This window comes from Gouania willdenowi, chromosome 22, assembly GCF_900634775.1.
Source record: "Gouania willdenowi chromosome 22, fGouWil2.1, whole genome shotgun sequence".
NCBI classification, from domain to species: domain Eukaryota; kingdom Metazoa; phylum Chordata; class Actinopteri; order Blenniiformes; family Gobiesocidae; genus Gouania; species Gouania willdenowi.
The window spans coordinates 5998606-6025007 of NC_041065.1; the positions used below are offsets into that span (position 1 = coordinate 5998606).

Sequence of the window (26402 nt, forward strand, 5' to 3'; positions counted from 1 at the left end):
TCATTCACACCAGGTGAATGCTTCAAAGGCTGATTACCATAATATCGTTTTGGATGCTTCAACATGCAGCCATTTGTTGTTGTCGACTTGTGATACAACCTTCCATCATGCACAGATAAACTAACACATAAAAGCTTTGCATTAAGAAAGTTTGAGCTGAGCTTCAAATAAAGAGGTTGGTGGAGAAATCCCTGTTAAAATGTTCACGGGCAAGGCATTGCATCTCAAGGATGTAAGAAACAATATCAATTCACAATATATCGCAATTTATTTATTCTCTTTTTTCTCAGTTTTTTCCCAGAATCAATTGTATTATTTTTTTTACCATGTGTGCACATGTTCATAAGTTTCTTGTACATGTGGTGTAGTGCGCGTTCATGTGCTGCATGTCCTCCCTCCCTCACTGCACATTTATAACTTTCACCAAAATGTCCCCCCAACACTGAATAACCTTTGGTCCATTTAAACCTATTGAATCAATGTGTTTTTATCAGAACCTGTAAAAGTTATTAAACCCATAATTAACTCCCAACTGTGTACGGCTCATCTTCAGACTGTCCACACACATTAGTGATTGATCAAACATTGATACTGCAGTGAATCAACGTGTTTGACTGTAAACGCTGATGTAAACATAGACTTATAGATTATTGATGAATACATTTTCATTGTTCATTAAAAGAGACAAAATTATGGAGTAATTGTTGATGTTTAGAAAATATAAGAATTAACATTTTGAATTTAGCTCTCATGCTAACAATTGTATGCTGTCAGTGCAAAAATGACATTTTTAAACATCACTTTTTCACTAATGGAGCCAATAAATCATTGTTAAAAACTAATGACCAACATCTCCATGCTGTTCAGATGTAATATATGGATTTTTGAATTTTTGTCTTAATAGCTTAATTTTCTTCCAGTTGTTTGAAATCTGCCTTTAAACGCTAACAGCAGCTGTCTGCACATAGGTGACTGTGTTAATGAATTAGTGAAGCTACATGGGACATTACCATGTGCTAATGCTAGTTAGCTCAGTGACGTAGGTTGTATTTGAAATGTCATACTCATGTACGACTCATACTAAGTTCGACATTGATAGTATGAAAAGTACAGTGGACACACTAGTCATACTCAACCGTCCCATGACGCATTGCGAGCAGTAAAATATAAAATGGTCCTGGGACTGGCTTCAAGCTAAAAATCAAAGATCTCCTTTTCAAAATAAAAGCATCTCTTCTTGTCTTCTATGAGTTTTTTAATGTTTTTGTAAATAGAGTTAAAGTTAACAGGAAGTTTTATCAGTAGTAAATGGCGGGTAATATGGAATCTCTGAAATGTGTGAATGAAATGTGTTTACATGAGTTTTAAGGATCAAATGAGCACATGTTGACATTCTACTTCGTCACTTTCTCTCTTAAAGCAGAACTAAGTAACTTGCCCCCCTAAAGGTTCCTTTTGGTTATGTCACTGTGGTAAACACTCCCCCCGCCGCCTGCCCCACCCCACAGCTACATGCGCACCTTGGCTTTCCCAAGACAGTAGCAACCGATCACTGAAAAATCCCAATATAACAGTGACACTAAAAGGGTGCTTTCACACATATAGTCCCATGTGACCATGTGAACAGTATGAGAAAGAGAGACAAGTAAAATAAATGAATGATGTGAGAGTAATACGGAAGGTAGTGTGGAAATGTGTGTGATGCGTTTGTGTGTGTGCTGACAAAGCGGCTCTGAAAATGGATGGATGGATATTTGTGTGTGTGCTGCCTGATGAAGCGCTGGGTTGCAAGTGTGTATGCGTGCCTGTTGCCCTGTGTGTGATTGCTGTGTGTTACTGCTGAGCTGTCACTACATGGAGTTGCTCCGTTCCTCAGACAAAGGTCTTCTCTGCCTTATTTTTTGCTGGCTCCGCCATGATATAAGTTTGAGAAAAGTGAATTTGTAGACAACCGTGTGCAGCCACGGGGCTGGTCATAGTCTAGCATTAGTTTGTATTGGGCTGCTGTAACGCAGTACGTCTGCCACCGGGTCGGAAATTTGCAAGTGCTGTTTTCTGGCCAGAGACATCAGGGAGAGATGAAAGACCCCCCAATCACCCCATAAACACTTGTATTACCCTCACAGGGAATATGAGAATGATTTATTAAGGTGAAAAAGTTACTTAGTTCTGCTTTAAAATGTTTTCAGAACTTTCAAAGGTGGAGAATCAACAGATAATTAGCCTCAGTGTGATTCAGGTTTATGTCATTGTAGGTTCCAAATGCATCTTGGGAAACATTGAAGTATACTTCAGTGGGAACGCTCATCATCCTTATAATACTAAGTATGATTATAGTATATAGTAGACAGTATGTACTCATTGAGTTTGTAGTGTATAGTACATTAGTGTGACATTTACAACACGATTAATTACTCTTTTATTGTTTCTAGAACTCTATGATTCAACTGGGTTCTTGGAGACGGAAATTAAAATTGCAATAATAATTCATATCAAATCAATCATATTTGTAGAATTGAAATAAATTAGCATGCGTCTGTGTGATATTTTAAAGATAGCATGTCTGCCTCACAGCAAGAAGGTTCGGGGTTCAAGCCCTGGGGTGGACACTTGCGTCCTTTCTGTGCGGAGTTTGCATGTTCTCCCTGTGCTGTGTGGGTTTCCTCCCACTATCCAAAAACATGTTGATTGGAGTCTCTACATTTCCTGTTGGAGAGAATGTGAGTGGTTGTCTGTGTGTTGCCCTGCGATGGACTGGGTGTACCCCACACCCCCCCCCCCCCCATTGAGAGCTAGAGATAGACACCAGCAGACCTCAACCACCCTGAAAAAATGAGCAACCGGGTCAGGAAATGGATGTATGGATGGATATTTTAATGACTAAAATATCTATTGATTAAGCTGTGTCATGGGCTGTTTGAGAGCAGGCAGAGTGCACAATCAGCAGTTAGTCTGCGTACAAACACACCTTTAGTAGTGCAGGGAAAGGAAGCAGGAGATTGGGTGGAGAGAAAGTGTGAGGGGCCCCTATGCGCGCGCGCGCACACACACACACACACAGTGGGGTGGGTTTAGTGCTATTAAAACGTGTGCAAACGTCACTCCACGCGCTAATAAGCCGTACAAACTCCAGGGAATCAGGAATGCGCGGCCTGTTGTGCGTTACAATGCACCCTTAATTTGTTTAGCGTGTTTTCCTCTAATGAATATGTATAGTAGGCGGAGCTCACAAGGGGAGGAAAAAAATGGGAGGAGGAAATGCAAATAAATGCAGGGGAAGCGATGCAATTCATCAAAGCTGGACTTCATTGCTGCCTCTGTTTTTCCGTATAAATTTAGCACGGCCCACAACCAGGTGGTAACTGTCAAAGCTCTTTGCGCTGTGATGTCTGCAGTGATATTTGTGAGGAGACGGTGCAGGGGAGATGAAAGTCGACTGAGGGATGGCATTTTCAGACCATTAGTTAATATATTTGGGATGAATTAATTCACAATTTTAAGAATGAGTTAAAAACTTGCTGTTTTGTCTCCCCACCGTGGCTGGGGGGACACAGCGGAGATCCGCACTCTTCATGGCTGGGGGCTGCTTCTCCTTTGGGGATCACTACCGTACACCTCAAGCTTGTTAAAGATGGTACCGCGTAGGAAGAACAGGCCGTTTTGTTGTTGTAGCGCTGCACTTTATTATCTGGCTGCACTATAAACATAAGCTCGCTACCTGTCCCGGTTGCTGTGTCGGACTCTACCCATAGGCACGCACACACATCTGTCACACACGCACTCGCATCAGCCGCGCGCACGCACCCACTCCGTCGCTCACATCCACGCACATTTCCCCACTGTGGGATGAATAAAGAATCTATCTATCTATCTATGTTTTTTCTGTAATTCATTCATTTTTTTATTAGCTTCCTCTACTAACTTCCACACATTCAGCTCTCCTTCACGCTCCATGTTCAACATAACACGTACAAAATGCTCATTTAAATAAGGGCAGTCTCCACCACTTCTGCACGTGCACTAATCATTGCTGCATTCTTAGTGAATGAACTTCCGGTCATAGTTTGTGACCGGGCGCTGACTTCCTGTCCATTGTTGTTTATGTTACGAAGCCAGCGAGCGGAGGGAAAAATGAGCATGTTTGGTGTACAGAAGAGGAGATTGGCCTTTCAATGGGTTGGAGGTTTCAGCATTACACTGTTGTGTACCTAGATCTACCTTTTCTTCACTGTAAAATTCCTGTATTCCTGCAGAGACGATTTGAGCTGGCTCTGAGTCAAATAGTGGCTGCAGCTGCAGACGTGTTTTGGAGCGCTTTTCTAACTCAGATTACCAAATTTGCCATTATACTAGGTGAATTTGCATTTTATATTCTGTATTTACTTATAGTAACCGCTGCATGTAGTATTCAAAGTTAAAGCTGCAGTGTGTGAGTTTTGTGAGGTGCTCCCTCCTCCCCTCCTGAACAAAACTTGCATGCACAGGCATGCTATGGAACTGTTTGCGACTGTTTTCTCCATAGAGACCAATAAAAAATGTTGGTTATTGTTCCGCTCCACTTCACGTGCCAACATAAATTATTGTTTTTGCACTTAAGTTTCACATTACATTTTTTTTCTAATGCAGTCAAATAATTTAAAGCTCTTTTAATATCTGCTACATTTTCAGGCTTCACATTATTAGTGTTTTGAAGTGTTAATGATCTTTATTATCTATGAAAAAATGTTTTTAAGAAGTTTGGCATGAAAGTGAAAACACCTTGTGTGCGTGTGTGTGTGTGTGTGTGTGTGTGTAGGTTCCCCATGTGGAGCTCACTCTCTCCGAGCTCCAGGAAATGGCCATGAGACAGCAGCAACAAATCGAAGCGCAGCAGCAGATGTTGGTTGACAAGGTAAATGTCTGCTCTGTGTCAGGTTATCTATGCTTTTGGCCCTGGGTGGAGAGGGTGGGTGTGTCTGTGTGTCTCACTTCAACAAACACCAAACACTCATTTGGACCTGAAGATTTCTTTTCATCAGATTTCAGAAAAAGCTGTGTGTGTGTTTTAAATCAACCACATTGGGTTTACAGAATAGGAGAAACTGTATAGTGAGCAGAATCTATGGAGGCCAAAGGTCAGAGGATATATATATATATATATATATATATATATATATATATATATATATATATATATATATATAAATTAGATTAGATTAAAATAGAATAGATTGGAAAAGAATAGACCTTTTTTCATCCCCAGAGGAGTAAGTTAACATTGCATTAACTCAATAGAATTGCAGACAGTGAGACCAAAAGTAAATACCATCCATCTTCTTTCGCTTATCCGTTGCGGGGGCAGCATCCTTAGCAGGGGGGCCCAGACTTCCCTTTCCATGACCACTTCTTCCAGCTCTTCCAGGGGGATCCCAAGGCATTCCCAGGCCAGCCCACGAGACATAGTCCCTCCAGCGTGTCCTGGGTCTTTTACCGGTCTTTAACTATTATCCTATGTTGGTATTTACTTCTTCCGGAAGAAGTAAATAACAACATAAGATAATAGTGCAAAATGTAAGACTGTAGTAGAGACATTAATTTTAAAAAACAAACAGCATAAAAACCACAACAGATGTGCAAGTAACAATTGAAGGATTTTGGTTGGACATGTCGCGACCTAAGCTACAAGCTATTCTACAATAAATGAAGCTTCACTGAAGCTGGTCACTAAAGAAATGTAGCGAGCTAAGCTACAATAAGCAACTGAAAAGCACAACGCTACAAGCAGTCTACTGGGAAATGTAGTTAGTTTTTTTAGATTGCTATAGCACGATTTTCAAAACAGGGCCCGTGTTTTCAAAACACTACACACAATTAGCACAACCACACACCCAATTAGCAAAACACTACAGATCCTTTGCATAATTAAACACTTGTAAAAACTATACACTTCTTTTTAAAAACCACACTTTGTTACCATATGAAACACACGTTTTACATTACTGTACTCTGCTGTGATAAACCTAAAACACTTTTAGCACTTCCACTTCCCTATGATTAGAGTAGGCTACTATCAAAGTACAAATATAGTGTAAATTCACCAAACACTACACAAGACCAATGTTGCAGAAGAATCTCATTTATTTCTCAACACGCCCAAAATGTTGACATGGAGATTCACAATACTGAGACAAAATGTGACAAAAAAAAAAAATTTGCTTCATTTGAATATGGTTCTTTTTTAGGATGCGTGCCAGTGTTGATGTCGAGACCTGATGGACATTGTTGAATATGACGTGGTTGACAATGTTAGCTTGGAGCTGATTGAGTGTTATTGCATTGTTGGCTAAAACCATGTTTACTATCTCCCTCTCTTGCTGTTCTGTGAACATGGGAGTCCTTCCCCCTTATCGTTCCCGACCCTCAATCCTATGTAGAAAAAAAAAGAACACTTTACAATACAAGTAATTTCACAGGAAAAGGTAACAGAAGTCGCAGTCCAGCTTCCCTCAGCGTCAGGCTGTGGTTGACAACGTGGTCAACCAGTGTTGCGCGGATCTCATTTGTCAGAAACGGTCCTCTTTGAGAACCTTCTTGTCTTCCTCTTCCTCCAGCATGGCCTCCTTCTCTTCCTCTTTCTCCTCCTTGTCTTTCTCTGACTCTTTCCATTGTGCTTGAAGACCAATGAACTCACCTGCTGCTTTTTATAGGGCTTACACACCTGATTGGTGTCTAGAATTAAGCAAACGTGTGTTTGCACACCTGATGACTGTGTTGAACCAACTGGTTGGACGGTGTGGTAATTTGACAGTCAGTGCTATGGTATTACAAGGAAGTGACTTCATGATAGATTTTTGTGTGTAATGTATGTTAAGTGTGTTTAATGTTTTGCAAATCACTGTGTGTAGAGTTTTGCAACAAGTGTGAGGTTGACAATGTGCTCATAGTTGTGCAAATATGGGCTGATGTTTTGCTTCTTGAGTGTAAGGTTTTGCTAATAGTGTACTACTTTTAATTTTAGTGTGGAAGCAATCCAAAAAAAACTACACTGGGTTCCACTAAGAGATGCAGACATCACCGCTGAAGGTTCCAGTTTACAAAGACGTTTACAAACTGGACCATCAAGCAATCTAACGTGGCCACATTTAGATGATTGGATGAACACACTATGGGCGTCCTGTGCTAGAAAAGTGATCAGAAGGATTTGGAAGCATGACTTTGTGTTTGTGATGTTGTAGGAGCAGAGACTGAAGTATCTTCACCAGGGAGGCAGAAGCAGCCAGGCACACACACAGGTGATCCCATACCTGCTCACACACACACACACACACACACACACATAGGTGATTCCATACCTGCTCACACACACACACACACACACACACGCACACACATGATTCCATACCTGCTCACACACACACACACACACACACACACACACACACACACAGGTGATTCCATACCTGCTCTCACACACACACACACACACACACGCACACACTGACACACACACGATTCCATACCTGCTCACACACACACACACACACACAGGTGATTCCATACCTGCTCACACACACACCACAAGCACAGGCCTGCTCATTAAAGCCTGCAGCTCTTTCTATTCATGTGTAATGATAAACATTACCAGTATCTAACCTATGACGTGACATAATTGTGAACCATTACACTTATTTCCTTTCTCAGTCTGAGGCAGAGAAGCTGCAGCATCTGAAGGAGCGAGTGGACACGCAGGAGGCAAAACTGAAGAAGATCAGAGCCATGAGAGGCCAAGTGGACTACAGCAAACTGATCAACGGGAATCTCTGTAAACATACACAATGATGCACACACACTGTGAACAACGCACGCACACGATGAATGACCCACACACACACACTATGAACAAACAATACACACACACCATGAATGACCAATACACACAATAAACAATGCACACACAATGAGTGACGCACACACACAAACAATGAACAACGCAGACGTGATGAACGACGCACACACACAATGTACGACGAGCACACACACAATGAATGCTGCACACACGATGAACGGCACACACACACAAACAATGAATGATGCACGTGTGATTCATCACATGTGCATCATTCGTTCAATGAATGACGCACACACACAAACAATGAAAGACGCACACACAGACGATGAACTACACAATAAACAACACAGTGAACGACGCACACGCAATAAACGACACACACACGAATGATGCACTGATGATGAACAAACAATACACACACAATGAACGGCGCACACACAAACAATGAACGATGCACATGTGATGAATCACACACAATGAACGACGCACACACACAAACAATGAAGGACGCACACACAGACGATGAACTACACAATAAACAACACACACAAACACAATGAACGATGCACACACGATAAACGATGCACAGATGATGAACAAACAATACACACACAATGAACAACACACACACGATGAACAAAGCACACACAATGAACAGCGCACACACACAAACAATGAACGATGCACATGTGATGAATCACACACAATGAACAACGCACACACACAAACAATGAATGACGCGCACACACACGATGAAGGACACAGTAAACGACACGACACACACAAACACAAAAAATGATGCACAGGATCTCCAGGATTGTGGATTACAGCCAAACATTTAAGCAGCTGAAAGCTCTGCATTTAATGACTCAGCATATCCTGAACCAAACAGAAGAGCAAGACTAATGTGATGTCACTGTGTTTTTTAGCAGCAGAGATCAACCAGGTGAGCTGTTTGTTTGAGGAGAAGCAGGCAGAGCTGCAGTCTGCAGTGGTCAGAGTGGATCAGGTGAGGTGAACACAGCTTTAAAGCAGAGGAGCAGGTCTCAACCACCATCTCTCTCTCTCTCTCTTTATTCCATTAGTTAACTCAACAGTTAGAGGATTTAAAGAGAGGACGCCTTCAGCTGCACTCGTATAGCACAGCTCAGGGAAAGAGTCCTAAGGGCTCCCCTCTGTCTGGCCCTGCAGCCCTGGAGCTCAGGAAGCTCTACCAGGAGCTTCAGGTGAGCACAGACCACCACTAACACCATTAATAGTGGTGTGAAAATAACCCAGTCCAAGAAAAATGAGGGACACAAAGTAGGAGACTACATACTGTAGGAATCATCTTTGGACTGACAGTGTAACAATGACTATATAAAATATAACAACATTTATTTCACTAAATCATTTACTGCCTGAAACCCATAATGTTAGCACTATAATCAATATCAGAGGACCCTTTAAACCTTTACATGATGTCTCTAACATCCAGAGGTGAAAGGAACTGATTACAACTACTCACATTACTGTAATTGAGCTGCTTTTTTGAGTATATTTCTAAATCAGTAATTTTACTTGTACTTAAGTATGTTTTAAAAGAAGTAAAGTAGTTAATTACACTTCTACATCCAATCGTTACGAGTAAATTATCATTTTTGTTTTAAAATGATCAACGAACTTTGTGAAACTACAAAAAAAGAAATGACCAGACGACAATCAAATGCATCACATCAAAGCCGACCAATCAGATTAAACGTAATGCATGGCACCAAAACACCATTTAATGGAGGTTGTTTTCTCTGTTCATAAATGTAGCTATACTTAGAGCCTGATCCTTTTTTATTATTTTGAATTGAATTAATTGGTGTTATTTTATAATAAAAATAACTGTACATTTTGACAAACCTTTTATTTTATACAGATGCCTTTGTCAATAATAAAAGTGTCTCTTTCTTTCTAAGTTTATACATGAGATGTTTACTGTATGTAAGGGAACCGTAGCAAGATTTATTACCACAAATAAACGTGGGGGGTGAAAGGAACTAGTAACTTTTACTTTGAGTACTATTTAATTGAGCTAGTTTTTACTTGTACTTTTATGTATGACTTACTTGTACTTGAGTACAATTTCAATCAAGTAACAAACAGTACTTTTACTTGAGTAGGATATATCAGTACTCTTTACGCCTCTGCTAACATCCACCCTCAGACATTAGCCTGACTTTTCCCTTATTCATTAATCATTAATATGTAGCATCGCTCTTTTTACTCTGCGCTGCTCCTCTCATGCCATAACATCATTAATAGAAAAACTGGATTATTAAAGCTACTGGAGACGTTTTTAAACATCCACTAATGATGCCAGTGTGACTTCAACACATTTCTAACGTGTTCATCACAGGTGTAAAGTGTACTGATATATCCTACTCAAGTAGAAGTACTGTTACGTGATTGAAATTGTACTCAAGTATAAATACAAGTAAGTCATACATAAAATATACAGTGGTATGCAAAAGTTTGGGCACCCTTGTAAATGTTCATGATTTTCCTTAATAAATAATTGGTTTGTTTGGATAACAAATTCCAGTTAAATTTATCATATAGGAGACAAACACAGTGATATTTGAGAAGTGAAATAAAGTTTATATGATTTACAGAAAGTGTGCTAGAATTATTTAAACAGAATTAGGCATGTGCATAAATGTAGGCACCCTTGCATCTTATTGATTTTAATACTCTTAGCACTAATTATTGGAACTCAAAATTGTTTTGGTAACCTCAGTGATCCTTGATCTCCATACACAGGTGAATCCAATCATGAGTCAGGGTATTTAAGTAGGAAAATTCTAGGTGTTTCCTCTTTGCATCTTCTCTGATTAGTGGCAACATGGGAGCCTCAAAACACCTCTCAAATGACCTGAAAACAAAGATAATTCAACATCATGGTTTAGGGGAGGGATACAAAAAGCTATCCCAGCGATTTAAGCTTTCAGTTTCAACTGTGAGGAACATTGTGAGGAATTGGAAGACCACAGGCACAGTTCTAGTTAAGGCCCGAAGTGGAAGACCAAGAAAGATCTCCGAAAGGCAGCGGCGCAGGATGGTGAGAACAGTCACAGTCAACCCGCAGACCAGCTCCAAAGACCTACAACATCAGCTTGCTGCAGATGGTGTCACTGTGCATCGTTCCACTATTCAGCGCACTTTACACAAGGAGATGCTGTATGGAAGAGTAATGCGGAAAAAGCCTTTACTCTGCACACGCCACAAACGGGGTCGCTTGAGGTATGCTAAAGCACATTTGGACAAGCCAGCTTCATTTTGGAACAAGGTGCTGTGGACTGATGAAACTAAAATAGAGTTATTTGGGCATAACCAGGGGCGTTATGCATGGCGGAAAAAGAACACAGCATTCCAAGAAAAGCACTTGCTACCTACAGTAAAGTTTGGTGGTGGTTCCATCATGCTGTGGGGCTGTGTGTCCAGTGCAGGCACTGGGAATCTTGTTAAAGTTGAGGGGCGCATGGATTCCTCTCAATATCAGCAGATTCTGGAGAACAATGTCCAGGAATCAGTGACAAAGTTGAAGTTGCACCGGGGCTGGATCTTTCAACAAGACAATGATCCTAAACACTGCTCAAAATCTACTAAGGCATTCATGCAGAGGAACAAGTACAACATCCTGGAATGGCCGTCTCAGTCCCCAGACCTGAATATTATTGAAAATGTATGGTGTGCTTTAAAACGGGCGGTCCATGCTCGGAAACCATCAAACCTGACTGAACTAGAGATGATCTGCAGAGAAGAATGGTCCAAAATACCTCCCACCAGAATCCAGACCCTAAGATCAAGGATCACTGAGGTTACCAAAACAATTTTGAGTTCCAATAATTAGTGCTAAGAGTATTAAAATCAATAAGATGCAAGGGTGCCTAAACTTATGCACATGCCTAATTCTGTTTAAATAATTCTAGCACACTTTCTGTAAATCGAATAAACTTTATTTCACTTCTCAAATATCACTGTGTTTGTCTCCTATATGATAAATTTAACTGGAATTTGTTATCCAAACAACCAATTATTTATTAAGGAAAATCATGAACATTTACAAGGGTGCCCAAACTTTTGCATACCACTGTAAATACATAAATAAAAATATTGAATCCCTCACATTTATTTTTGGTAATAAATCGTGCCATGGTTGCCTTGCATACAGTAAACATCTTATGTATAAACTTAAAAAGGAAGAGTTTAAATCTTGCACAATTGGAATTTCATTTATTTTCCACAAGGGCTTCTGTATTTATTTTTTTTAAATAAAATAAGCCCGATGAATTCAATTCAAAATAAAAACAATCTCAGGCACTAAGAATAGGTACCTTTATGAACTCTAAAGCAATGCCAAATGTGCCATGTGGGTAACAACATAATAGGTAGAAACCAAAACCTGAACCAAAGAAAGTGACTAGGCGTTGATCAGAAAAAGCACGGCCAAGAACTTATGGATATTTTCCTTTAATTGTTTTTATATGTATTTTTCTCTCTCTCAGAAAGAAAAAAAAAACATATGGATTATTTGATTGTTGTCTGGTCATTTCATTTTTTGTGGTTTCACAATGCCCGCTGATCATTTCAAAACAATATAATTTATTCAGTAATGGTTGGGTGTAGAAATGTACCAAATTACTTAATTTCTTTTAAAATGTAACTAAAGTAACTAAACCCCTGCTTTCTCCTGACCTGCCACTAGGAGAGAAATTCAATAAATCAAAGAATCCGCTTTTTTGTCATTGCACATGTTACAGAGCAACAAAATTTCATTTTATTTTCATCCCGTTCAAGAAAACATCAAAAGACAATCACATATAACATGGGAGGACAGCAGCAGGAGAACTGTGGGTCGCCACGAGGGCGGTGCCCCGTATTTAGATGAAAAGTGGGAGAACAACAGGATGAGAGGTGTGGGGAAAAGGCAGGTTTTAAACTGAATTCCCCATTTGGGGAGGACAGTATAAAACCAGGAAAAAACCTCCTCAGCGTACATGCACCAACCATGTCACAACCGAACTTTATTATGGGTGGAGCTCTTGGAGCAGTTAAGAAACGTCCAGTCTATACTATAAAATCTCCAATGAACAATCTGTACTATGCTAACTAGCTATACTCATTATACCTCTCTATTCACTCTTCTCTCAGTCCAACCTACTCATCACAGATTGTAGTTTTTTTAAAAGGGGCGGGTCCCAAAACGTCACATGATCTTTTTCTCAGTCAATAGTAATAATTAGTGTTGTGTTCAAGACCACACTATCCGAGACCAAGACTTGTAAATAAATAAAATTATGACAAGGTTCAACAGTTAAATAACATTCTCTCTTTAATTTTAGTTTATTTTAAATACATTTGACAGACAAAAAACGTGCCTGTAAAAAATTAACTAAAATATTAAAACTACTACTGCTACTGATAAATTCACAATTATTCTACATATTTGAAAACAAGATTTTTATGTCAGCTGAATGTACAGAAAGTGTTTAAAAGCATTTCTGCCAAGAAATAATGATTCTGATTCTGATTCTTTGAGTTGTGCAGGTCAACAGGTCACAGAGTTCACAAGATAATAGACTAATATAAGACCTCTTTACAGTTATTTGAGTCATTCTGCACATGTGCAACTTGCGGCGATGACGCGCTGGTGACGACATAATCCAAGATGGCGGCGGCCTGGATTACAGCCGACACTATGTAATAAAAGCCTTAAAAGACTTGGATATAATGAAAAGACTGGATGAACAGAGGCATAAACATGCTGACACACACGGACTTATTAAACACACACAGACCTCTGTAAACGAAACAGACTTCAGCGGACTGCAGGCACTAGGACCCAGAGGTGGAGTAAGTGCGTCCCCTGTACTGCATTCACAGGCTGTAATATCATCCATCCATCCATCCATCTTCATACCCACTTATTCCCGTTTATCAGGGTCGCGGGGGTCTGCCGGTGCCCATCTCCGGCTCTCATAGGGCGCTGGGCGGGGGTACACCCTGGACAGGGTGCCAGTCCAGCTGTAATATCACCAGTTTATCATTTTACCAGTTGTTAGAGCTACTGTCTTTACCAGGGAGATAATATTTATTACTGGTGATTGTTTTCTGGAGTTTTACTGGGATTTTTACCTGTGATTAGTTCATATCTCCTTCTGCTCCGCGGTCCAAACTGAAACCTTAGCCACACACACACACACACGTCACACACGTCACTCAGTCACATTAAGGAAGGTTGCGGTCATTATACAGGGTGGATTAAAGAATGAATAAAGGATTGTTTTATCTCGTTCTTCTTGTTATTGTCACATTGTAAAAAAGGTTAAAAATAGCAGGAATTAGTGCTGGTTAATGAAGTGTGTGTGTGTGTGTGTGTGTGTGTGTGTGTGTGCGTGTGTGTGTGTGTGTGTGTGTGTGTGTGTGTGCGCGTGTGCGTGCGCGTGCGTGTGTGTGTGTTTGTGTACTAATGTTTTAGGCTCGAAACCGTCACAACTTGGAGCAAAGCAACAAGATGGCTCAGAATAAGGAGCTGTTGAACAAAAGGAATGCCCAGGTGACCGTTATGGACCAGCGTATAGGTGACCTGAGGGAACGCCTGCATAAAAAAAGAACAGAGGTACCGACTATCTGCTGCACTCGTCTGTTCTGCTTCTATTGTCCATGTTAGCTTGTTGTTAGCTTCTTCTTTCTGTCACCAGCTAAGCCGAATGAACGGAGGCACTCCCACCTCTCCTCATGCGGGGGCTGGACTCAGTAGTCGAGTGGCGGCTGTGGGTCCTTACATTCAGCTTCCAGCTGAGAGTAAAGCTCCGCCCCTTGAGCCAGCACCCAAAGCTAGCCCTCTCAGCCACGTGCGTTCACTCTCAGGTTGGTCGGCTGGAACTCTTCTTTGACTCGTGCTTCTGTCACTATTATTTAATCTTTCATTCTTCTCTGTCACCTCCTTGTTTCCCTCCTTTTCTCTGATGTGGTCCATGTTGTCCTGACTGTGATGTGGTGCTTTGTGCTTCACCTGTTGGATGTTTGCTGGTGGTTGGTGTAACTGTGTCTGTGGTCCACCAGTGGAGGACTGGAGTGAGAGCAGGAAGCCTCCCAGCCAATGGAAAGAGTCTGATTTAGACATCAAAGTGTCTTCTGATTCGTTGAGTGGGCCTTTGTCCTCTCAGAGGGGAACCAATGAAAACAGTGAGTGATGGAGAAATACATCCTCCTCTGTAGATCGTTAGAAGAGCTGGAACTTCTCTAAGCACTCATTACATACAGTGTGAGTATTGGGACGCAGCCCCAGTGTGTTCAGAGTAGCGTTTGCTCCCTGTGCTGTTGTGGGCGTGTCACTGAAAATGAGGTGTGGTGTAGAGATTGAGCAGCTCAGTCCAGTGTGAGGACTATGAGCTGCGATCAGGGATTAGAACACACACTTTATCTGAGACAAAGTCCAGGTTCAGATCACAGACACTATGCTAATTTACTTGCACTGACAGGTTTATAACACCTATGTGCACAAAGCATCACAAAGCATCCTCAGGCTAAATGAGCTCATTCTTGGAAAAAGCATAGAAATCCTCAAATTTTACGTTTTTCTTATAATTTTCCCTTCCTGCTGATCATAGTACAACACTTGGTTTGACAGTGGATGGGTGGTGCTTTACACACGTGGGTCGGGACCTTTGTGTGTATGAATCTGAGCAAAACTGAGTTACGTTTGTCTCAAAAATAAATGCACACGTGGGCTGATCCACAAACACACTTTGCTCAATCCACAAGTACAATTGAAGATTTACACATGATAATTCATGATAAATACACACACACAAATGGTAAAACACGTGTAAATTGTGGATATATTGTTGGATCTGAAAAACATATGAAAATCTGAAAACCTATTCATCCATTTTCTTCCATTGCCGGGTCGTGGGGCCAGCATTATTAGCAGTGAGACCCAGACTTCCCTTTCCACGCCCACTTCTTCCAGCTCCTCCGGGGGGATCCCGAGGCGTACCCAGGCCACCCGAGAGACATGGTCTCTCCAGCGTGTCCTGGATCTTCCTTGAGGTCTCCTTCTGGAGGGACGTGCCCTGAACACCTCACTAGGGAGGCGTCCTGGGGGCATCCTAATTAGGTGCCCAAGCCAACTCATCTGGCTCTTCTCACTGCGGAGGAGCAGTGGCTCTACTCTGAGCCCCTTCTGGATGACTGAGCTTCTCACCCTATGTCTTAGGGCGAGCCCAGCCACGCGACGGAGAAAACTCATTTTGACCGCTTGTACCCACAATCTTGTTCTTTCGGTCCGGACCCAAAACTCATGACTATAGGTGAGGGTAGGAACGTAGATTGACCGGTAAATCGAGAGCTTTGCCTTTTGGCTCAGCTCCCTTTTCATCACGACGAATCGGTGCAGACTCCGCATCACTGCAGACGCCGCACGAATCCGCCTGTCAAATTCTCACTCCAATCTGAAAAACACGTGTGAAAATTGTGGATCTATTTGTGAATATTTTTGAGACAAATCTCTCCCCACACATGTCAACAGAGAGGCAAACACAGACCCCACACTGCACTCAGCGCTACACACAGGACACACACAGCTGACCTTCAGAACAGCTACACAACACACTGTTACACAATGAGTGTGTGCACCTCAGACCCACACTGCTGGAATTACTAAGCGGAAGTCAAGGACACATTAAAGCGATCAGCAGATGCCTCTGAAGAAGACTGGCAGTTGACAGTTGAAACATGTCAAGAAATCAAAGTAAATTCCCTGAAAAAAGTTGTCTGAATAGATTAAACCGTAACATATTATTCAAGAAGAACAAATGAACTTGCTGAAACAATCTGAGGTCAAAGGTACCGCCTCTCTCCTCACAACTCAGTCTCTAGGGATGCCGTGTAGGCTGCGTTGCTCACATTGTGTGATGTCAGGTTTTCTGTTCAGCAGCTCGTTACAAAAAGTTATCTTTGAAGACGTGTTTTAAGTAGTTTGAAACAAATACACTGTTTCATTTATACTGAGGTTTCATTCCAGTATTCTCTCCTACATAAAATGTAGCTGTATCACACACTGTTTCTATCTGACCTCGTTGGTCCCAGAGCTGCTCTATATTAACAACAGCTTCAACCGCTCTATTTATATCACAGTGATACCATGTGGAAACTAGCGAGAAGCAGCTGGAGTGTGAGCCTCTTTACTTGTTGCTACATCTAGCCTCAAAGGGAGGATTGATTACAATGAAAATGGGTTTATACTGACTCTATGTCATGTTTTCCTAACAGCGTCTCTACAAATTAATGACTTCAATTGTTGAGGTAAAACGTTGAAAGTTGTAATTCAGTCATGGGCAACTTGAGGCCCGAGGGCCACATGTAGTCTGATTTTGTGTGGCCCTCAAAGTAAATACACAAAATGACAGAAAAACCCAAAAGATTACTCCGAAAGCTCAAAATCTAAATAATGAACAGAATTATAACTACTGCACAGCAATGGTCAGGTCCAGGCAGTTTTAGGCAAAACACGTCAGCAGCTGTTAGCGTTTAAAGGCAGATTTCAAACGGCTGTCAAAAATGCAGTTATTAAAACAAAAATTTCAAAATACACATATTACATTTTGATAGCATGGAGATGTTTGTCATTAGTCAACATCACTTTGGTCTATTTGTTATATTGTGTTCGGTTCTGGGACCTCTGCAATTCCACGCAGCTGCATGGACAACCCAAAGCGAAGGGAACTCCCCCTCGGTCATCCATGAGCTACGGTGAGAGGTATAAGCAGAGAGAGCGGTCAGCAGGACCCCCGAGAACAAAAGCACACTTTACTTCCGGTCGAGTGAACGCTGGCGCTCAGTGTTGGGGATACATTTTTGTGAAAGTTGTAAATCTGTAGCACATTTGGTTGATTTGTTGTGAATTTTCAAAATGTTGAATTTTAGAGGCTTCCTGTTGCGCTACCTTTAGGATGATTGGCCTGTTTTTACAAGTGAGGAAATCTGACATGGGACTGGAGCTTGTGCGAAATTTAGTGATTGTTCACACTAAAGAAGAAAAAGAAAATGACTTCATAACACAAAGCAACAACAAACTGCACACAATGACAAAAACATACACAATGACTGTAAAAACACACAGTTCCTTTGTTGTGTGTTAATGCTCTGATTGGTTATTATTCTAAGGCTGATATGAATGTTGATCATGTGACCCTCAGATCAGATACAGTCATGTTTGTGGCCCCGCCCCCTGTGGTAGAGGCTTCCCCTGTCTGATCTTGTTCTATAAAAATGAAAGTATAAATGTGGAGGCTGATGTCACATTGTTGGACATTTTGCGTCTCGTTCTGGCCTGTGCTAAGCTAACGTGTGATTTTGATTGGATGTTAGCTGAACACGAGTAAAGCCCTCTGGTGTTTGCAGCAGTGCTCCAGCTTTGCCATCAAACCGAGGCTGCTTCCTGTTGTGGGCGTGTCCTTCCTTAGGTCAGCAGGTTAGAGTTCACACAGCTCAGTTAATCTTAGTCTGAACCACTGTCCACTGGTTCATTCTGTAACGAGTTCAAACCAAACTCTTGTGAGTGATGTATCTTTACCAAGAGAAACATTCAGAGCAGTTTGACTTCAGCAGAAACGTGTCGAACTGAAAACTGCTGGAGATGATTATTTTTCATCAGATAATGACACTGGCTGTGTTGTAAATGTCACATTAATGTATTATACACTACAAACTCAATGAGTATATACTGTGTACTATGTCTAAGTATGATTAGGATGATGTGCGTTCACACTGAAGTATAATTCCAAGTTTCCCAAGATGCATTTTGAACCTACAACGGCAAAACCCAAATCACACTGAGGCTAAATATCTCTGTTTACCTATAAAAGCAAGGGAGGTCTGTGGATGTGTGTGTGTGGAACAAATATCTCCCCGACGCGGTGCAAGTTCGACCTGAAACTCGGTCAATGGGTTCCAAATACCCCAAGTGTGTGTATCTGTTATTTTGGAGTAATTTGGTCATTTCAAAATGTTTATTTTAATTTTATTTCACTTCTGGACGGCCCCGAAATCAAACCTATTCAACTCTTGACCTCAGGGTGTGAGGGGGCGCTAGCGCACCATCTATATCTTTTTCACTACACAGCTCCTCACGCGAGCAAGAGTCACGTGTGCGGCCACTCCTCCTCCACTTCCTCCTGTGCAATGCTATCATTAGCTTCTCAAACACGGGAGCTCTCTGAATAGATCATTTGAAACCGTCAGCCACTGGTGAGTCTTTTGCAGACATGTTTCCCATTGTTTAAGCCATATAACTGTTGCTCAATAACGCACTGTTTCACTAGAGTCAGTATTGACCTCAACCCGTTCAATACTCCATCTGGAAAACTGCAGATTCTCTGTGGTGCCGTGCATGGAAGTTAAGCTCTGACCACTTGGTTCAAAGGTAAAACATGATTTTTGTTTTTTTTTTAAAAGACAGCCGAATTGTAGGTAATTTACTTACTCACGTAGTTTGGAGTTTTACGTTCTGTTTTGCGCAGTTTTGTTGTTTTTCTAATTGGAGCTACAATGTCTATGGAGTTTGGTTATCAGCGTCTCAAACATTTCACGGAGCACAAACACACGGTATTTATTTATTTATAATAAAAATATACTAAATGAGTACAGTGAAACATAAAAAAATGCAGAAAAAGACAACTGCAAGAATAAAAAATACACATGACTCCAAAAACTATACATTACAGAAAAATACAATGTGGGTACGAAGGAGATGGATGTACACAGAGACACACACACACACACAGTATTTATAATAAAAATATGCTAAACAATATTTATACAAAAGTACACACAATCACAACAGAAATGCATAAAAATACACAAAATTAAATATTTATACAAAAAAATACACAAAATGACAACAGAATCAGACTACAATGGCAACAAAAAACTATAATTATACGAAAACATAACAGAAAGATGCACAAATACACATGACTCCAAAAAACATACATTACAGAAAAATACACCAAACAAAAAAATATAAAAGTGAGTTAAAAAACAACAGCTAACACATTTATCATGTTCATATCCCATAGAATTAAACCAGGGAAATTGCACACGATGTTTTATTTTGCACCCGCAAATAAATCCTTTATAACAGTAGAGTACAGAGTATGTACACCTCTTTGTACATCCAATCTTCAAACATATACTCATTTGGCCATAATTAACTACTGAAGCTCCCACATGAATGCATACTTCCGTCGGGCACTGTACTAGTCTCTGTTAATTCTCCAACTTTGAAAGTTCTGAAAACATCTGATCCATAAAACTCACGTAGACATATTTCATTCACACATATTTTGGAGACGCCCCATTGACAAAACTTCCAGTTAACTTCGAAACAAGAGCTCTATTTACAAAAGCGTTAAAAAACTAAAAAATTATTTTGTTTTGAAAAGGGGATATTTCATTTTTAGCTTGAAGCAGGACAATTTTAGATTTCGCTCGCAATGCATCATGGGGAAATTGAGTATGACTAGTGTGCCCACCATGCATACTTCAAAAATATCCCCATATAGTAGTATACATCCGGGTAATTCTTGCGTACTCAATCTTTTCATACTATCTATTGTGAAGGCAGTACATACTAGTTTGAATGTCAAACTTATTATGAGTCGTACGTTAGTGTGACATTTACCACATGGCTACAGTGTAGGCTTCATCGATCAATAAATCAAAGATAATTTACTGTAAACTCTCTCTTATTGATGTTGTTTTTATCTTCATTCTTACTTTGGTTTCTTGTGTTTCTTCTCCAGACAAGGAGTTCTAGTTTGTTCCCAGTATTCCCAGTGATATCTCCTCACTCCACCACACATTCAATTTTGTCTGGACTCTGATCTTCCCTTTTCAACCCAAAAATAAACATCCTTCATTATTTTACCACAACTTTAAGTGAAAACATGAGAAATGTGTTGAAAAGAGTTTTTGGGACAAACACAAGCAGAGCATCTGAAACCCTGACCTTCACACTGCTGATAGAGTTCTAATGAGCTCTGAATGAATCCATTTTTTGGGATGTGAACACATGACTGTAAGGGATGCGCTTTTCTCTTTTCTTACTAACAGCTAATGTGGTGCAATGAGCGGGGCTGTGACCCCTCCCCTCTGACCTCTGACCTCTCTTAACCCTTTCCTATTTTTGCATCATTTGAAATAAAGCTGATGTCTGCAGCCATGTGTCTTAAAGACCCCACCTCCCTCCTCCTTGTGTTCAGCCAATGAAGCGTCGTGGCCAAGCCTCAGTAAGAGTGTTCCAGAGCGGAGGACCAACAACCCAGAACAAGTACTGTGAAGATCAGATGAATGTAAAGGACCCCCGACCCCCTAACCCTCTAACCTCCTGTTCCTCTGCTCCCAGCAGCTTCTCTCTGGTTATGGGACTTATCCCAGTGCCAACCACCAAGCTGCAGTCCATCACTGTTCCACAAGCTCCCTGCCCCGCTCTGCCCCTGGTACTCTGGGCTGGCCCCGGTCCAGTCCCACCAGTACCACCTCCTGTTCCCAGCAGATCCCTCCTAATGCCAGCCAAGGTAAAGATTAGATTAGATAGAGGAACTTTATTAATCCCCAAAGGGGAAACCTATTTGCCACCAAGTTGCACAGTTTACACACACAGTCCACAACATGACAAGAAAAGTACATACAAATAATGATTTAAAGCTTCCACAGAACAGACATAGCAACAATTCACAGATGTTCATTAAAATAACAGACGACTGCTGCTGGAATAAAAGACCTTCTTAGCCGTTCAGTGGAACTTTTAGGCATCACCAGACGATCAATAAAATCATTTCTTAGTCCATTAAAAGTGCTGTGAAGAGGATGACCTTTAAAGTTTAGCACAGTTTTCAGTTTTGGTCCGATCCTCTTTTCATATGTGACCTCGAGTGAGTCTGGGGTGCAGCCGATCACTGAGCCAGCTTTTTTGATCAAGTTGGCTTTTTGTCATTTACATTGATGCCGCCCCCCCAGAAAAGGACAGCATAAAACAAGACGCTGGCTAGGATCCCCTGATAAAATTTGTCCAGTTTAGTTTGTGGTCAATGTGAACACAAAGACACTTGTAGGACTGAACAATTTCAATCTGTTCACAGGGCAAACCTCCTTTGTCTTTTTCTAAAATCACTGATTAGTTCTTTTGTCTTTCCGACATTTAATTTTAAAGAGTTGTCGTCCCACCATCGGACAAATGTATCAATCCCTTTTTTGTAGAACGAAGCTTCGCCGTGATTAATAAAACAACCAGAGCAGTGTCATCAGAGAAGTTCTGGGTGTGGAAAGACATTCCACCATGTCTAAAATCAGAAGTATATAAAATGAATAAAAACAGTGATAAAACAGACTCCTGTGGAGCTCCAGTTCTTGTTAAATAATGTCAGATTGTTTGTTCTGGACTCTGACAAACTGAGGACGTGATAAGAGAGTTTTAAACCCAAGCAATGATTGTGTTGTGTAATTTAAAATTCAATAACTTATCAGCTAAAATGTTTGGTTGAATTATGTTGAAAGCCCTGAAAAGAATTAAAAAAAACATGATCCTGACAGAACTGTAGACTGTAGGGACCACATGCTGAGTGATGTGTATCTAATCATGTGTTCACCTGTGCCCAGGTTCATCATCCCTGTCTGTCCACCCAGAGCGCACCGACCTCCCCCCAGCAGCAGCTGTACGCCCTTATTTCCCAGAACATCCATCCAGGCCACAGTCTCCCAGGAAGGGTCCTGCCACCATGAACAGCAGCTCCATCTACAGCATGTACCTCCAGCAGCCTCAGGCCAAACACTTTGGTTCTCTGGGCAACAGGAGCACCGTCAGAGCAGGTCTACACGCTGCACACGGGCGTTCATCTCCCCCCAGAAAGATCCTCACTTTCTGCTTTGCTTCCTCTGCAGTCTATGGGAAACCCATCCTCCCCACCTCCTCCTCTTCTCCATCACCCATCTCCTTCCTCCAGGGGGGAGGAGGAGGGGGGCAGGATGACAGAGATGGAGAGAAAGGGGGTGGAGTCAGCGAGGGACTGATGGTTACCCCACCAAATGTTGACAACATTCCTCGTCCCTTAAGTCCCACCAAGCTTACCCCAGTTGGTAGGTGGAGTTATGACATCATTAATATTGATTAGGCCTGGGCGATATATCGAGTTTTCTTTATTTTGGCGATGCAGAAAATTACAATATCGCCTGTATAGATATAGCTCGTCGTTTTAGGAGTCGCTGCTTTCACTACTTCTCAGAACATATAAAGCTCAGTTAGATGATCACTGAGTGCGTCCTAAAAAAGCCTCACTACAGAACTCACTCACACGTGCTGTCCCGTTGAGGCGAAAAAGCCAAATGTAGCGCATGTTGCACAGCTGTTTGTTAATAACTGCCAGAAATACACAAAAGGACAACAAAAATACCCAAAAGGAAAACAAATATACACCAAATGACTCGGAAAAACATAACGTATAAAGAAAAATACACAAAAGAACAAGAAAAATACAGAAAAGGCAGGAAAAACCCTAAAAAGTTACTCCAAAAATACACAAAACCACTAGAAAAATACATGGAATGACTCCAAAATATATAGGGGTGGAATCGAATTCACGTTCGCGTTCAGGTTATCATGCGCCCTCAATCCATTTAGCGTCTTTCCCTCTGATGAATGTGTAAAGTAGATCTCACAAGGGGAGCAAAAAATGGGAGGGGGAAATGCAAATAAATGAATGCAGTGGACGCAATACAATTCATCAAACCAGGAACTGTTTGCAGACAGTGACTGTTTTATGCACCGAAAATAGTACGACCCACATTCAGCTGCAAACAAACACAGATCATTGTTGCACTGAATGTTGACACAAAACACAGCTGAGATGGAAAAAAAGGCTCTAGTTAACCTTTCTACTATAAGAAAATAATCAAAATCTAGTCAATATTAACACCACTGAATAAGAAAATGCAGAGTAAAGTGTGTGTGAGGGAGAGAAAAAGCTGGACACCCGAGGCGGTGCGTGTGGAGTCTGGTGACACTGCAGTGCAGAAAGGATGTTTTGTGTGGAGCTCCCTGAATGTCGCTGCGGACCCATTGCTCTAAAGAGCTCCTGTGTTTTTCTCTCAATGTTTTGACCCTAAAACTCTCGATGGCAGGAGCATCAGTCCAGAATCAGCTGATCAGCTGATCAGCTGCGTAATTTAACCAGCGAGGGCACAATGTTCACAAATGAGAATGTGGTGACACAGCGCTGCCCGGGAGATCAGACCTGCTGGATGATGATCAGTAGATCATCTTCAAATGGTGATGATCGACTGATTGACCGACTCTGTTGCTGCGTTAACTCAGATCAATGGCATCAACAGATCATTAGGCTGGTTTCTGTCCAAATCAGAATCAAAGTTACAGGATCAGGCAGAGCAGCAACATTAAATGAGGGGGTTTTCCCCCCTAATTTAATATCATTAGGTTTAAATGAAAACTTGTTTAATAAAAAACAATAAAACATTTCTATTTGTTCATTTTGTTTTCTACATGATTGAATGTGCCTCCAATTTCACTTCTTCAATCAGTGCACAGAAGCACTTTGTCTGTGCTTCTGTGCACTCACCTATCCGCAATGAACGAGCAAAATGTTCATTTGAATAAGGCGGTCTCAACCACGTCTATACGCACACCTTTTAGTGCAGCAATGTTAGTGAATTCCCCACAGCAGGTGAGCAAACAGCATCACCAAAGGATTTAGGGACGCACCTGGTTTACCACTCTCTATTTAGTGAATCCGCCCCATAAGGCATACAGAAAAATACAGAAAAGGATAATAAAAATACAGAAAAATACAGAAAACCCAGAAACGTTACTCCAAACACACACAAAACTACTATAAAAATACATGGAACGACTCCTTTTCTTTTTTGGTGATATAGAAAATTACAATATTGCCTATATCAATATAATTTTATTTCAAATATCAAGATTTATATTGTATAACAGCATTTTGAGAAAAAATATCGAGATATTTATTTTGGTCCATATCGCCCAGCCCTAATACTGATGACATTTGATGACATATCAATTTTTCTTTTTAAATGTTAAACCCTTGCAATAATGATGGACTGCTCCAAGCTACTTAGCGTACTAATGGTGCTACGCCGCCACCATTGGTACATGATGAATAATGATGGTTGTGTTTTTTGAGCTGACATGTGTCTCTGACCTGCACAGCTCACTCCCAGCTGAGGTACCTCAGTGACGCAGATCTGGACGTTCTGCGCCGACGCCTTAGTAACGCTCCACGCCCCCTAAAGAAACGGAGCTCCATTACAGAACCTGAGGGCCCCCAGGGGCCAAACATTCAAAAGCTGCTGTACCAGAGGTTTGTGCTGAAGTATTATGACTTTACAATAGAGTCAATGACATCGACTGATGAATGTGTGCGTGATCCGCAGGTTCAACACCCTGGCAGGAGGCATGGAAGGAAGCTCAGGTGAGAGCGATGGAGACCAGGGGCCTCATGTACAAAGACAATCCAGAAACAGGCGTAAAAATTCAGATATATGAATCTGTGCGTACGACTGGATCCACGCACCTATCCTTTGAACATACTAATCAGCGTCGTGTCACACGTGTCCACGCCCCTACATATTACATATATAAATACATATATATATATATAATTTACATGTGTAAATCATATTTAAATGAGATCGTCACCAGGATTTCCCTCCGCATGATCAGAAAAAGCACTTACCACCAGTAACACAGGAAAAAAGTGATTTTTAAAACTATTAGACAGTAACATGCATGATGGAGATGATTCAAAAGTCAAGATACTTGAATTGATATAGACGCACATAGTTTGCAAAGTGGGAAGCGGATTAAGGAAGATAGGGAAAATATTATTCATAATAATAATTAGAAAATACTTGAAGAGTAATTAGAACGGCAAAGAGCCGCATAATACGAATAAAAAAAAACAACACTAATAATAATAATTATACACACACACAAATGAACAAGACTAGACAAAGAAAATGTGCAAATGAAAGATAAAGTGCAAAAATATTAAGAATTATTAAAAAAAAAAAAAAAGAATACAAAATACAATTATATATACATATGGAAACAGATTTTTTTAGGTCTATGGCAGGCCAGCTGTGATGAGTGTGTGTGCGTGAGGCTGCTAATAATGGCATTATGAAAACATTAATAACGAAGTGTTTAGACATAAACTTGTGTGTTACTCAGAGGACGACTGACCACCTGTAGGAGATCCCAGCACACAGAGCTCTGACAGGTAGTGAGCAACATGTGGCTGACTCACATTAAACAGATAAAAATAATAAAAATAACTTTAATTCACAACAGGTCAAGAGCAGTTCGGAGGTTCATGTGTGAATATGTTGTATTACTGGTAGTGTGCCTAATAAATTGAAAGCATCATTAGATGTAGAAACGTACGTACGCCGCCTCAGGACTTGAAGCACCGTACATTTCCATGATTACTCCAGTTTTGAT

General features: G+C 40.9%; 1 protein-coding gene across 7 annotated transcripts in view; it reads left to right on the forward strand.

Moving 5' to 3' along the window:
- Nucleotides 1-26402, forward strand: part of LOC114455968 (apoptosis-stimulating of p53 protein 1-like) — an 84179-nt gene that overhangs the window by 45406 nt on the left and 12371 nt on the right. For 4 of the 7 annotated variants that reach the window (XM_028437341.1, XM_028437342.1, XM_028437348.1 and 1 more), the window contains 14 exons: nucleotides 4796-4891; nucleotides 7215-7271; nucleotides 7681-7801; nucleotides 8758-8837; nucleotides 8914-9054; nucleotides 14337-14477; nucleotides 14560-14728; nucleotides 14924-15046; nucleotides 21127-21194; nucleotides 21270-21441; nucleotides 22523-22732; nucleotides 22805-22999; nucleotides 25110-25260; nucleotides 25334-25371. In XM_028437341.1, coding sequence (XP_028293142.1) covers nucleotides 4796-4891; nucleotides 7215-7271; nucleotides 7681-7801; nucleotides 8758-8837; nucleotides 8914-9054; nucleotides 14337-14477; nucleotides 14560-14728; nucleotides 14924-15046; nucleotides 21127-21194; nucleotides 21270-21441; nucleotides 22523-22732; nucleotides 22805-22999; nucleotides 25110-25260; nucleotides 25334-25371 — 1762 coding nt within the window. The remainder of the gene's footprint in view (nucleotides 1-4795; nucleotides 4892-7214; nucleotides 7272-7680; nucleotides 7802-8757; nucleotides 8838-8913; nucleotides 9055-14336; nucleotides 14478-14559; nucleotides 14729-14923; nucleotides 15047-21126; nucleotides 21195-21269; nucleotides 21442-22522; nucleotides 22733-22804; nucleotides 23000-25109; nucleotides 25261-25333; nucleotides 25372-26402) is intronic. The other 3 variants (XM_028437343.1, XM_028437344.1, XM_028437345.1) reach the window with 3 other exon arrangements.